We start from the raw sequence: 14,060 nt of genomic DNA, 5'->3' as shown, positions 1-14,060 counted from the left end.
GGCGGGGCCTCAGGCAGAAGGGGCGGGGCCAGAGGTGGAAGTAAGTTACATTTCTCACCCGTACAGTCCAAATACAAGCAACCCACACTTTTATGTGCCTGGGAGGGAGATTAAACAATCCTTGATCTCTGACTTTTTAGATCTAAATCTATTCTTATTCCAGGTATGTTCTAAATGTATATGTCCAGTATGGATGGATCTCTCAGAAAAGATAGCTCTTTAGTGTAGGAATCGGACCAACAGCCCCCCGTCCAGGGGCAAGGTGCCATTAAGCAGCACACATTAAGCAGAAGTTCCTGAGGTGTTAGCTGCAAGGGTGCAGGGACACACCAATGGGTGGCTATTAGTAGGGGAAGACTGGGGTGAATGAAGGACAACTAGAATAACTGCCATGAAATATACAAGATACTTAGAGAAAGTTTTGTCAATTTCAGCCTCCGCACTCTGCAGGACACCGACACCCACAAAACAAAAAGAGATCTGAGCCCCTATGTCCTCAGGACATTTCAGGTGTTTAATGCAATATATAAAGAGGGTGGAATGAAAACTACTATTTCTTTCAAAGGAGGCACAATAATTTCCCTGAATATCCAGTTTTCCCCTCCAGTCCTTTGTGGTTTTGTCTATGGGGCTATTTGCTTTCCCTGTGAATCTTTAGTTGTTTTACCAAAATTGCTTTGCCCAAAATAAACCCCGATCATCAGAACACATCTTCCCACCATGTTCTCCATGTTTTTGTTTTTCTTTAAACAGTAACATTTCAAAGAGGATCTGCAAGCAGTTTGGACATCACAACCATAATCCTCTGCTGGGGAGGGAATGGGATAGATTTGAACTTGGAAATGATTCCTGATTTTGATTGTATTTTTTGTGTGTTATATTATTGAAGATCGCCTCATCCAGGGGGCAGAAAAGAACTGCCCAGGCTTTGGTACAACAACCTTGAGTGAAATTAACAAGGAAGCCAGAAATAGCCCCTAATTCCAGGGTTCAGACCAGGGAGTGAACAGCTAAATTTAAACTGTTCTTATGCAGACAGCAGGCATCCTGGGGAGGCTTCTCCCTCAGCCAGTCCCCCTGCTCCAAGCTAGAGGGGAGCCACTGCAGCCCTTGCTGAGGGGGTGGGGGGAACAGGGAGCCTAGGCTGTTGGGCAGCCTGGCTGGAGGAGGAGGGAGGAGAGAAACCAATGTGACAGTTTTCAGAGTAACAGCCGTGTTAGTCTGTATTCGCAAAAAGAAAAGGAGTACTTGTGGCACCTTAGAGACTAACCAATTTATTAGAGCATAAGCTTTCGTGAGCTACAGCTCACTTCCTCAGATGCATATCGTGGAAACTGCAGCAGGCTTTATATATACACAGAGAATATGAAACAGAGAATATGAAATAGGTATTGTTTCATATTCTCTGTGTATATATAAAGCCTGCTGCAGTTTCCACGATATGCATCTGAGGAAGTGAGCTGTAGCTCACGAAAGCTTATGCTCTAATAAATTGGTTAGTCTCTAAGGTGCCACAAGTCCTCCTTTTCTCAATGTGACAGTGAGTTTTCCCCTTCCACTGGCTTTTATTACCTCTGGATTTAAGCTGTGCAGTAAAATGCCTATTATATTCTGCCCCTGCCTTGGTCTCACCCCCCCACCCCAACAACTGTGAATGAAATTAACAAGGATGCCAGAAAGAGCCCCGAATCCCAGTCTGAACCAGGGAGGGAGCAGCAAGTTTAAACTGTTTTTATGCAAACAGCACACATCCTGGGGAGGCTTCTCCCTCAGCCAGTCCCCCTGCTCCAAGCTAGAGGGGAGCCGCTGCAGCCTCTGCTGAGTGGGAGGGTTCCGGGAAGCACTGAGCCTAGCCCTGTTGCAGCCTGGCTGGAGGAGGAGAGAAACCAATGTGACAGTGAGTTTTCCCCTTCCACTGGCTTTTATTACCTCTGGATTTAAGCTGTGCAGCCAAATGGCTATTGTATTTCTGCCCCTGCCTTGGTCTCACACAACCCGCTCTACCCCGCTCCCAGCAACAACCCTGAGTGAAATTAACAAGGAAGCCAGAAATAGCCCGGAATCTGTGGTTCAGACCACGGAGTGAACAGCTAAATTTAAACTGTTCTTATGCAGGCAGCAGGCTACCTGGGGAGGCTTCTCCCTCAGCCAGTCCTCCTGCTTCCTGCTACAAGCTAGAGGGGAGCCCCTGCTTAGTGCGGGGGTCGGGGGGAACCGTGGGCTGGAGGAGGAGAGGGAGAGAAACAACAACACAAATGTGACAATGAGTTTTCCCTTTCCAAGCTTTTATTAGCTTTTAGTTTGAACTTTTTGTTCTGCAGCCAAAAGAGGTGAAAGTGAGCCGGTACTGAATGCTCCACTTATTTGCCAGTACACTACTGGATCTTTTTTTACAGGTACTCCGGACCTGACCGTACCGGCTTACTTTCACCTCTGCGCCAGAATTAAGTGCCTCTCATTTAATGCGTAAGGCAAGATTTGTCAACACCTTAGCACCCAACAGTCACTTTGCTGCCTAAAGGGAAGCTCAGCTCTTTTGGAAAATCTGGCCCCTGGTGCTAATGTATACAAATGTAAAGCAATGCAAAACAGCGTGAAGTGCAGTGACACCTGTCCCCAGGCTGTGTGTAGACAGTGTTTGCCTTCTGATCATCTCAACTCCAAACGGTTCAGCCAGTCTTCTAAAACATCTCAGACTGATTCTGCACAGTCTTTACTTGTGTTGAAGAGGTGGCTGATAAATGCAGGTAACTAATGTTGCAAAATACTTGGTACCTTTTTGGATGGTCATTTAATAAAAGTGGGGTCTTGTGTACACCTTGAATTGTAGTAATATTACTTTGAACGCCTCTGTGTTCTCCTCTCATATCCGTGGATCTGCAGGCACTCTTCGTGCATTGTACATTTCAGGATTCATAGTGACAAGTCCTAGTTATTTGTGATGTCAGTGAACAGTCACTTCACCAGGAAAAGAGACTGAGTCTGTAGCTTGGAGTCCCTGCTCCAGTCATATTAATTATTTATACAAATTGGAACTGCTTCAACAGGAGAGTGTGGCAATGTCTACTCTTCGAGGTGGTGTGTAATTCCCAGCTTGAGGAGACATACCTGCATTAGCTTCATCAGAGCTAGTGCACTAAAAAGAGTATAGCTGTGGCAGTATGAGGGGCCATCCACCCTGAGCACTTGCTGTCTGAGACACGTATTCAGGGCAGCATGTCACCGTGGCTATGCTCCATTTTTAGTGCATTAGTTCTGTCGGAACTAGCCTGGGTATCTTTCCTCAAGCTGGGAATTATGCCCATAGCTCAAAGTGTGGACAGCCTGAGGGAACAAACGCTGCATGATAGATGTGCAGTCTCCTGGTTTAACTCACAATTGGAAGGTGCTCAAATACTACCATCATGAGCACAATATAAAAACCTGTGTAGAATAGACTAGAGAGACCCATGCCAGAATATCTCGTAGCTCAGTGACTAAGGCACTCTTCTCAAATGTGGGAAACACAAGTTAAAATCCCTTCTCCACCTCAGGTAGAGGGGGCAATTGAATCCAGGTCTCCCACATCCTCAGTTAGTGCCCTATCCCCTGGGCTAAAGATTATGAGGAGGCCAGTGGAACCACCACCTCCTCTTCCTCCCCCTCCCCCACTTTGTGACTCCGGCCTGAAAAATTGAAATGTTTTGGTAATACTGAAATGTAACTGTACATTTCAACATTACTGGTACATTTTGATTTTTTTGGTTTGGTTGAAACTTTTCAGTAAATTCACTAATAGTTTTGCTGCTACTGAAATTGCATTTTTTGGTCATTAAAATATTGGCAAAATTTTTTTCACCCAGTCTGGTTGTCAGTTTTTTAACATGGGCAAAACATTTTGCCCGAGTTTTTGTTCTCAGAAACCGCTGAAATAGTTTGCCAGAAATATTTAGCCTGTATCAGACTTCCAGCACAGAAAACTTCAGCCCACACACAGTTTAGGTTTGCAGTTGTAAGCAACTGAAAACAGGATCTTATTATAGGAAGTATTGGGCTCAGGTTATTACAAAGAAAACGAAGCTGGTTTAAAAACAAAACAACCAAAAAAAAAAAAACAAAAAAACCAGATTCAAAATGTTGCCCTTGTTTCACTGTGGAGACCGACCAATTTCCACAATTTTTTGGGAAAACTTTGGTCACTTTTCTCAGTATGTTAGAACTTTTTTTTCATTTTAACTGTCATTATTTGTATTGTGGTAGTGTGTAGCAGTCCCCGTCATAGACCAGGGCCCCATTGTGCTGTGCACTGCACAAACACAACTACAAAATGGCCCTTGCCCCGAAGAGTTTACAGTCTAAGGATCAGCCAGCAGATGGATACAGACAAACTGGGGAGCACAAGGAATCAATGAGACAATATTGGTCAGCATGTTAGCTAGTGTTCTCGGTACACCAGCAGCCTAACTATTATCAGCATGAATGTGGGGAGGAGTTTATCTAGAGGACAAAAGAGAGTTCTATCATGAGAGCTGCAGGGACACTAAACTCTGTGCTTTACCAGAGAACTGAAGAATGATCTCCCACTTGGAAGTCCTTCCCTTTGCATTCTGCAATGTATCCTGGTCCCTTCTGGAAAATGGAAGCCCGACAACTCTGTTTAACTTACCTTGTACCCTTGGAACTCGTTAAGGTATTAGGGAACAAACAAAGAGCGAGTCAGTGTAGATAGCAGGAGGGCATCAAAGGAAATAACTAAGAGCAGTGATCTACACAGCAATAGTGTATTAAAAGTGGTGAAAAATTTTGAATTGGATGAGGAAGGAGGTGAAGAGATTCAGAATGGGGAGTAGCTGCTCTTTTTTTGGTGGTAGGATTTTGAGTAGCTTGGGAGCAGGGTTCATGTGGAAGAGCCAAAATATAGATATAGCTTAAATTTGTTAGTCTCTAAGGTGCGAAATTTACTCCTTTTCTTTTTGTGAATATAGACTAACACGGCTGCTACTCTGAAACAGGAGATAAGTTGGACTCTCTAGAGACAGAGTGGAGGAAATCCATCGGGACTTAATAGTTTTGATGTGGGAGGAAAGAGTCAAAACCAAACAGAAGCTTTCAAACATGTGTATTGAGGAGGACAATGGTGTTTTTTCACGGTGATGGGAGGGAGTTAAGATTTTTCCACATTGGTCTTGAGCTGTTAGGATACTTAAGCAGAGGAGAGATGTGAGCCTCAATAGAAAGCATGGAAACAACTGGGAACTTTGATAAATGCAGTATTGGTAGAGTGGAAATGGATGGAAACCTAAAGTGAGTTAAAGGAGAGGAAATCAAAGCATCAGAAAGAGCCATCAATCACACTCAAGGAGTTGCGGGGGAGGGAAGGAGTAACTCACTGAAGAGGCAGGAGTTAGTGGTGTTCTTATGTGCATGTTAGAATGTTCAAACTGAAGTCAGCAAAAAGTGAGAAAGCAAATAAAATGAAGTGCTGCATGGTGAATAGTGAAAAAGAACTGCATATATAGATAACGAGGAGGGGATGAGTAGGGGAGCTAGAGAACCAGGCAAGGAATAAGAGATAGAAAGGGAACAGATTGAGTGGCTGTTGTATTGTTGGAAACTAGATAAGAACATTTGGAATGACCGAGTATGAAGGGAGAAGAACTGGGGCTATAGTGAACTTGCTCCAGACTGCTGAGAGCTTTTACCTTGTCCCCTACTATTCTTAACTCAAAAGGCCCTTCACAACAGACACAGGAATTGCTTTTTGGTATGTAAGAACTAACTCGAGCCAAGCACTAGTGCTGCACTGTGCAAATGCTGTGCGTGTGGCCAAATTATACTTCTCTCATCATTAAAAGGTAGTGATGAGATCATGACTACTAGCTTCTAGTCACTTGCCTTCTGTTCCTGTAAAGTGGAACCTCTGTTGATTACATACGTCTGTGATATCCTCAGGCTTACTCTGGGTTTTAAAATGCTTTGAAATCCTCTGGATGCAATGCGCTACCAAAAAGCATGATGTTATGGAGAACTCAGTATGTACCTCAGAGTCTTAGCTGTCAGTCAGCCATGGCTGTCTGCCCTTGCTCTAATGAAGTTGGAATAGCCAGAGGCCTTTGATCTCAGTTTGAAAGCCGCATTCCATATATGGTCAGAAGAGGAAAGGATTGTTTGCTTAAGAGGGATGGAAAGCCTGCAGCTGCACTTGGCCTCTGCCAACCTTAGCTTTTGCTGGCAGCTGAAAAACCATCAGGCCTGCTCAGGTGCTCTCTGTTGAACTGTGCAAGCCAGTGCTCCCCTGTAGCTTGGTATCTCGAGAGCATAATAATTGTTAAGACAAATCTAAAGATTTTAATTCCCTGTGTGCACAAAATGTTTTTACCAGCTTTCCTGCTTGTTTGCTACAGACTCCTCAAAAGAGCCTGGGTATAGCACTGAAGTTTCATAACTACACTATCAGTGAGAAGAGCATCAAGGGCTGTGAGCGGGGATGGTGGAGAATTAATGAACACATGTAAGTATTTCCACATGGTTATTAAACTAGGAATTGTCGGTAAACTCATTCATGCTACTGAGGCATCTGGGTTAAGTAATTCTTAGAAAAAGGGGGAAGAAGAGAGATTCAGCAACAAGCATAGCATCTGTAACATGCCCCTTTGTTTGGAATGATTTGTATAACTATAAACCTAAAATCAGATATTTTTCTAATTAAAAGAACAGCTAGGCTGAAGAGAAGGGCTCTCTCTCTCTCTCTCCTCATGCAAGAGATAGGAATGGGAGAATGTTATGAAGACGGATGTCCTGTGAACCATGCAAAATAGCTTTGGGTTCACCGGCTTAATCAAACTGAATTTTTTGTACAACTTTTTAACCTGTAACTTAATTTCATGATTGCTCAAAAGAGATATTGAATCTTATTGGAGTCTAGTGAAAGCATATCAGGTATCATGAGGACTTTATTAGGGAAGGCATGGTTCTTCTGTCCCTATCCCCATCCCCTACCCAAAGTGCTAAGCTGGCATAGTTGTGTGCCCTGTGTGTGGTACATTTACCTGTCATTAGAATATTGCTGATTCTTTAGTTTTCCCCCCACAGGCTCTTTGCATCCATTTTTCACTCTGTTGCAGGTTGTTGGTTTTTTTTAACCCTTCCCTTCACTCTTTACTTGTTGGGTTCCCCGCTCTCCCCCGCCCCCACAATCTTGCTTTACTGGAACATCAAATCCAGTTAGCTGTTAACTCAAACTTTAACTTCTGAACCTGCTTTGGAAACTAGTCCAAGTTTGGGCCTACTTGAGGATATGAAAAGCTCACTAGCTAGAAAAAATGCCTTCCCATTGTTATAATCCTATACAGTTAAGTATTTAAATGAGAGGCTCAACCTCCTTCTGAAGCTTCTGGCATTGACTTTTTATGGAAGCTGGTTACTGTACTACATGGACACTAAGTACTTCCCATATCAAATAGACATCCGGAGGACTTCATTTTTTCCTGAACTAGTTATAGAGTACCTGTGAAATTCCCCAGGGTACAATCTGGACTGTTGAATAGCTGTATCCCCTCAATTCTCCAGACTGGGGTGTCTCTTACACTGCTTTGCTGTGAGTAACCACTCCTGGTCTGCTCACACGCAGCCTCCATCATGTAAATTACTTCCAGCTATACAGTATGAGTGCTATGGCCAACCACTCTTGAATTACACTGTGGAGTAACACCAGCAAATTCCTAGTCCTAGACTTTCCCCCAGAAATGTGTGTCTTGTACTGCCAAGCTCTCTCCTGAACAACACAACCTCATAGAAAGTCCATCATTTTATTAATAGAAAATGATATATGCACAAATCCTGTTATTTCAAATGGAGTTTTCCAAACACTTCAGTCTGATCACACTGGTTTAGATAAAAAAAATAAAACAAGTTTATTAACTACAGAAAGAGAGATTTTTAAATGATTACAAGTAATGAGGCACAAAAGTCAGAATTGGTTACAAGAAAAAAAAAGGTAAATCACAAACTAATATCTAACTTAAGCTAAATGAATTCAAAGAAAAGGTCTCTCTCACCACATGCTTCAGCAGTCTTACTGGCTGGATTCCTTTCAGCCAGGATCCCTCCTCCAGTTCAGTGTTACTTGCCTTGTCTTTTAGGAGGTGTTGATACTTTGAGTGGAGAGAAAGGGGGGAGTATTTTGGGGCATCTGTTCCCCTTTCTTATAGTTCTCTTTTTCTTTGAAAATCTCCCCCAGCTGAGGTTCAGGAGACCAAGTCTGTGGGGACAGGAACCTCTCGCTATTTCCTTGCCAAAATGTAGATATCTTGCCCACATCCTTTTTTCTTGCCAAAGAATGGTCTCTTAACCAGGTGATAGTCGATTTGATTTTGTTGACATCTGTCTGAGGCATCAGTTTGCCTTTCGTCTCTGAGGAACTGGTTTGTGCCTGCTTTTCTAAACTCGGAACATGTCTCAGCAATGTCATAGAGTAGAATCTTATAACTTTACATACCATGTTGTCAAACATATTTTACAGGACAGTAATGATCAGCAAAGTATGAGTTTTCAAATGATACCTCACAAGGCATACTTTGTGCAAAACTGTAAAAAGGGTCAATATAGGGATACATATTGTCACAGTACCTTGAAGGATTTAGGATGTAAGAAGACTTCTGGGACGATTTCATATCCAATGTGATATCTGAAAATGAAGCTGGGGTGGGGCTTTATTAGTGGGAATCTCTCCATGAAGAGCCTCTTTTAAAATAATTATGGTCCAGCTGCTTGCCTGCTGAGTCATAGGACTTTTTTTCTTTTTTTTTTAAAGTATGGCCCATGGTAACTTTATTTTAGTGGTGTAATTTTCGAATGTGAGGACTGGGACCATATTCCTGATCTTGGTAACCTGGTGATATTACAGCTAGGGCTGGGTCAAATTTTCCATTGAAACTGCTTTTCAAAGGAAAACCAGATGTTTAACTAAACAAACTTTTGCAGCAAGTGTCTGGAAAATAAATGCACTTCTGACCAGTTCTAACGACAGCATTAACTATGTTGGGTGAACCTGGTTAAAACGCTGCTGGAGACTGGTGTGGTTTTGAGGATTGGAGTAAGGCCTTGGAATATACTGTAGCTGTGATGACTGGGACCCCCGCATCCGAAAATTACTACAGCTGTCTGTTCTGATTACATGGGGACAGTAATCAGTCAGGAACCCACTAGTCCTACTGTATGACTTTCACTGTCTATTCAGTGAGCCCAAAAAACTTCTGCCTACCCAGAGAGCACACACATTCTGAGAACTGATTTTGCTAAAGTTTTTACAGGCTTCTAAAAATAGATGTCTTATAGTTAATGTTTCTGTGTGTGAAAACACCACCAGAAGAATTCCACATACTGTGATAAGCTGTAAACATTTCCACAAGGGACTGTTTTAAAAACTACTCTGCTTCAGCATCTCATTGTGCATCCCATCAGAAGTCACTGGCAGGTCATCTTGTGGGGGTGAGAGGAGGCAGTCTCTCCTGGCTTTGGGAGCAGGTGGTCAAGTATGGTAGCTGGTTTCTTCACTATGGAGGTGTTGGGTGCAGAGTGGGGCCCCCTTGTATTGAAGGAAGTTGAGGTATGGAGCAGGTCTCTGCTAGCTAGTAGGGAGGAATCAGATGTCTAATAAACCTCCTGCTGTGTGCGCATTCTGGCAGGTCCTCTCTTGCTGTGGGAGTGTTAGCAAGCATGTGGCAAATGAACCACACACACTCCTATTGGCACTGACAAAATGCAGTAAGTCCCTGCTCCTAGTAGTAGGGCAACAGAACTGGGGGGGGAGGGGGGGCTTGGTCAACAATGCACGTGCATGAGCTCCCTTCTGCTCAGCTGTGTGAACATGGTTTGGGGTTTTACAACTCACACTTTGCATAGCTGTTCTTGTGCCATTTAAAAAGCCATATACCTCTTTCCATTTGCTGCTGGAGCAGAATCTCCTTCATACTTAATTTTGCTTTGCATGGGAGCTTTATTGCACCAAAACCCCTCACAGGAACAACTTTTCCATTCTATACAGTAGACGGTTGTGGTGCACACAGATGCCGGTTAATGTCCATTAGTTCCTTGAATCCTCATGACAAGTGGACTGATTAACTTCTCTGCTATCTTCTGTATTGAATATACTCTTATCTGTTTATACAGCATCTAGCACAATGTGGTTCAGGTCCTGTTGCGATAACTGGGCCTAGAAATTTACCCTAATTGTAAGCTCAAATGTAAAAAGTGAGTTGTAAGTTCATAAGATGTCACAATAACTTGTAATGATAAATGGTGATGTGGAGGAAAAGATCCGAAACAGAGACTGACTGAATTATGCCAAACAAAAAGGTCTACTGATATAACTCAAGGCCAGTGTTAAGATTATACCTGGTAAACAAGAGGAGTTGGGGACTGGAGATCAGTGAATGAAAATTGGTGTGTCAGAACCTAGGCCTAATTGCTGGACAAAATAATGAGGCTGGGGAATTCTACCCATCGCTCCCTTTTGAGGTTCTGAAAGAGACTTTGGGGGAATAATTGGCTACTAGAGCAAGCTTCGCCATTATGGCTGCCATCCCACCATCTCTTGAGACCCCCCCCCTCGGGGCCTTTGTCATCCTGAGAAATATCCTGGCCAGAGGGGGACTCTCATGACATCCCCATCAATGCTGGCTTCAGCTAAATCCTAAACACCACCTGAGATGTGAGACTTTGCCCCCTTTTCTCCTCCTGTGCACCTAAATATGTCCTTTTCCTTCCCTACCTTCTTTTTTCTCTTGCCTATCTCTCTCCCTTTTCCTTCTGTTTAATAAGTGTCTGGCTTAGCTGGCCAACCTATGTATTCTGTAACACTGCTGTAAGCCTGTGATTAGAAAGTGACAACTAAAAGCAGTGTCCTAAAAGGCCCGATGCTGTTAGAAGTTTGCCAGGTCTCAAAGTAAGACTCTGTGCTGTCCTGGTGTTTTTCAAGCAGTGAGGTTGCAAGTGAATGTCAACACCAGTCTTACTTTTTTTCTGTATCTTTAATAAAAGGTTAAAATTATTAACGATGTGTATGACATGGTATTAAGCTGGTTGAGGTCTCTGTATACCAAACCTTGTTTAAAAGTGTTTACATAACCCAGTCACTGTCCAACATTAAACAGATATTTGGCCCAGATATTGAGCCTAAATTAATACAACAGAAGTACCATAATAAACAGAATGAATAAAATGTAACTTCTAGTTCCAGCCTACAAATCAGTCCTTCTCAAACAGTGCCCCAAATCCAATAATTCCTACGATCCTTTCTTGAGTTTAGTAGGTGTTAACCAAAGTTGTTTTTGAAACAATTCTGCTCTTGGCTATGCTTGCAAATTAAAGGTGTTCAGCATCAATTCAACTGCTTCCATTGCTATCACCTCTTGATAATGATGGGTATTTTGCTAGTGTAGGTAAGGCCTTAAAGCTGACAGATTATTCCTTATGATAAACTGTTAGTTTGGGGAACTTTTCCTTTATTACTGTCAAATTCTAGACGAGCCTCAGTGCTTAAATGTTGCTCAGAATTTTTTCCACTTTCAAAAGCTTACCCTATTTTTAAAATGAGTCTAAAAGGCTGATGGATGGCATTCTTTTTATATATATATTTATTGTGTGTGTGTGTGTATACACATGCTAAATATAAATATTGTTTTATGGCAGTGTCTACAGATCACGTGCAGCCTCTGTGGCATCTTTTGATTAAAGGTGCCATAGAAATGCAGCTGGACGGGCTGGCTTAAGTGTTTCTTGGCATCTATGGGCAATTTAGCTTTCTCAGATTCAGTAAGTGGCATCTAGGCAGAAATCCAGAGAAGCTGTTTGCCAAGATGGCAGCTTAAACGAGATGTGCACCCAAGGCAGTTCTCCATCTTTCATTCAGTCCACTTGTTTAAAGACTTTGCTTTCAAAGGGAAAAGCCCTTGAATATTAATAGTAGATGTGGGCTTGGTGGTTGCTTGCCAGGTAACTTATTTTTTCCCTGGTACCCTTTCTCTCAAAACATCCAGGTCCTCCTTTATCCTTCTGACTGTTTCCTGCCCTCTCCTTAGGAATAAGAGGGCAGCTGGAATTCTACATTTTTATGAGGACACGGGGACCACTTAGGCTGGTCACCAGAAGACCATTTGGAGAACTTCTTTCCACCAGTTTGTTTGTCATATCTATACCAAATATACTTTCAATGTAACATTTTCTTAATGTTTTCAAAACATTCACTTTTCATGGTGAAGTTTTTGGGTTCCAGTATTTATTTTGCCCTGAATAGAACTATAATCTAGTTCCATTTTGAATTATTTCACACTAACTGAAAGAACAAAACAGAATAAGTCTCCAAGAGACAGCACGTATGTTCTCTTCTGCACTGCATCAGCTCTACCTCTCAGAATAGCATCTGCCCTTGGCAGGAAGACTGCTAGAAAGTTAAAGGTGCAGTACAAACAAGTCACCTCTCATAGTTACCTGCACTACACCCAGCTCATAAGAAAGCTCCCTAAGTTGTTAGATTCTGTTTCAGATTTTGGTCCTGTGATATTTTCCAAACCCTTCTACTGTACGTGCAGTGGAATGTTTCAGAGGCTACCACGAGGGAGAAGAATTTTTGTTCTTAACCTCTGAGGATAAGACATGAAGCAATGGGCTTAAATTTCAGCAAGGGACATTAGGAAAAACTTCCTAACTGTCAGGGTGGTTAAGCACTGGAATAAGTTTCCTAGGGAGGCTGTGGAATCTCCTTCATTGGAGATTTTTTAAGAGCAGGTTAGACAAACACCTGTCAGTGTCTAGATCAGTGGTTCTCAACTGTGGTCCACTGCTTGTTCAGGGAAAGCCCCTGGCGGGCCGGGCCAGTTTGTTTACCTGCCGCGTCCGCAGGTTCGGCTGATCGCAGCTCCCACTGGCCGTGGTTCGCCGCTTTAGGCCAATGGGGGGCTGTAGAAATTGGTGCGGGCTGAGGGACATGCTGGCTGCCCTTCCCGCAGCCCCCATTGGCCTAGAGCAGCAAACCGTGGCCAGTGGGAGCCGCGATCAGCCAAACTTTCTGACGCGGTAGGTAAACAAACCAGCCCGGTGCACCGGGGCTTTCCCGGAACAAGCGGTGGACCAGAGTTGAGAACCACTCGTCTAGATAATACTTAGTCCTGCCATGAGTGCAGGGGACTGGATTAGATGACCTCTTGAGGTCCCTTCCAGTCCTGTGATTCTATGATCAATACACTGGGGACTTAAGGAGCTGCCTGTTGCTATTAAGTTTTCTCTTGCAAATGGCACTAGTCAAACTGACAAGGAGAAGGCTAGCCATAGTAAAATTGTACTAAGATTTAAGAAAGCAGCCTTCTCTCCCTACCCCAGTCAATCCACAATGCTGAGCTTCTCCTTTTCCCCCAGCACAGTTTCAATAAGAAAAAAAAATATTTCTGGAACTTAAAAACCTAATTGCCAGGTGCCGGTGCTTCTGGACATAGCAACGAATGCAGTAGAGCACTGTATTCCATGTTAAGAGTTATGTTCCAATGAAGATGAACACTTCCATGTACCGGTCAGCAGTTTAACACTGTTGCCATAGTTTCCTCATTTCTACCTTAAATCTGGAGTGTTAACATTTTTAGTTCACTTTATCCATTAAAGCCTGTTCCTGCAGTGATGGGAACTTTGTGTAGATGGTTTATGATGATTTCCCTCCCCCTCCCGCCCCCCCCCGATGGTGCCCGAGCACTTTGGCTGCACAACCAATCACCATACCTTATCTAAAATCACGGGCTTACTGAAATCTTAGGTTCAAATCCCAGTAATAGTGTTGCCAACTCTCATGATTTTATCACAAGTCTTGGGATTTTTGGTGTATATGTTCAAGCCCAAGCTCCTGGAGTCAAGAGGCTACATGCAAAATCTCAGTATTCATTAAAGAAAGTTAAGTTTCTCCCTCACTCCTGCAGGGAACAGCTTGAAGGCATGCAGTGAGAGCCTCAGGGCTCAGAACCTACAAGGCAAAAATCCTGAATGTGGTGTTTAAATAAAGTCTCTCAATTTTTAAGTCAGTCCCATGATTATTTTTT

General features: G+C 43.0%; 1 protein-coding gene across 1 annotated transcript in view; it reads left to right on the top strand.

Moving 5' to 3' along the window:
• Nucleotides 1-14,060, top strand: part of TMPRSS7 (transmembrane serine protease 7) — a 48,999-nt gene that overhangs the window by 21,596 nt on the left and 13,343 nt on the right. Inside the window, exon 10 of the mRNA XM_073328805.1 lies at nucleotides 6,384-6,490. Within this exon, the coding sequence (XP_073184906.1) occupies nucleotides 6,384-6,490 (107 nt within the window). The remainder of the gene's footprint in view (nucleotides 1-6,383; nucleotides 6,491-14,060) is intronic.

The sequence above is a fragment of the Lepidochelys kempii genome, chromosome 1 (genome assembly GCF_965140265.1).
Source record: "Lepidochelys kempii isolate rLepKem1 chromosome 1, rLepKem1.hap2, whole genome shotgun sequence".
Lineage (NCBI taxonomy): Eukaryota > Metazoa > Chordata > Testudines > Cheloniidae > Lepidochelys > Lepidochelys kempii.
The sequence above is the reverse complement of the archived record's forward strand: the minus strand, read 5'-3'. Positions and strand labels throughout refer to the sequence as shown.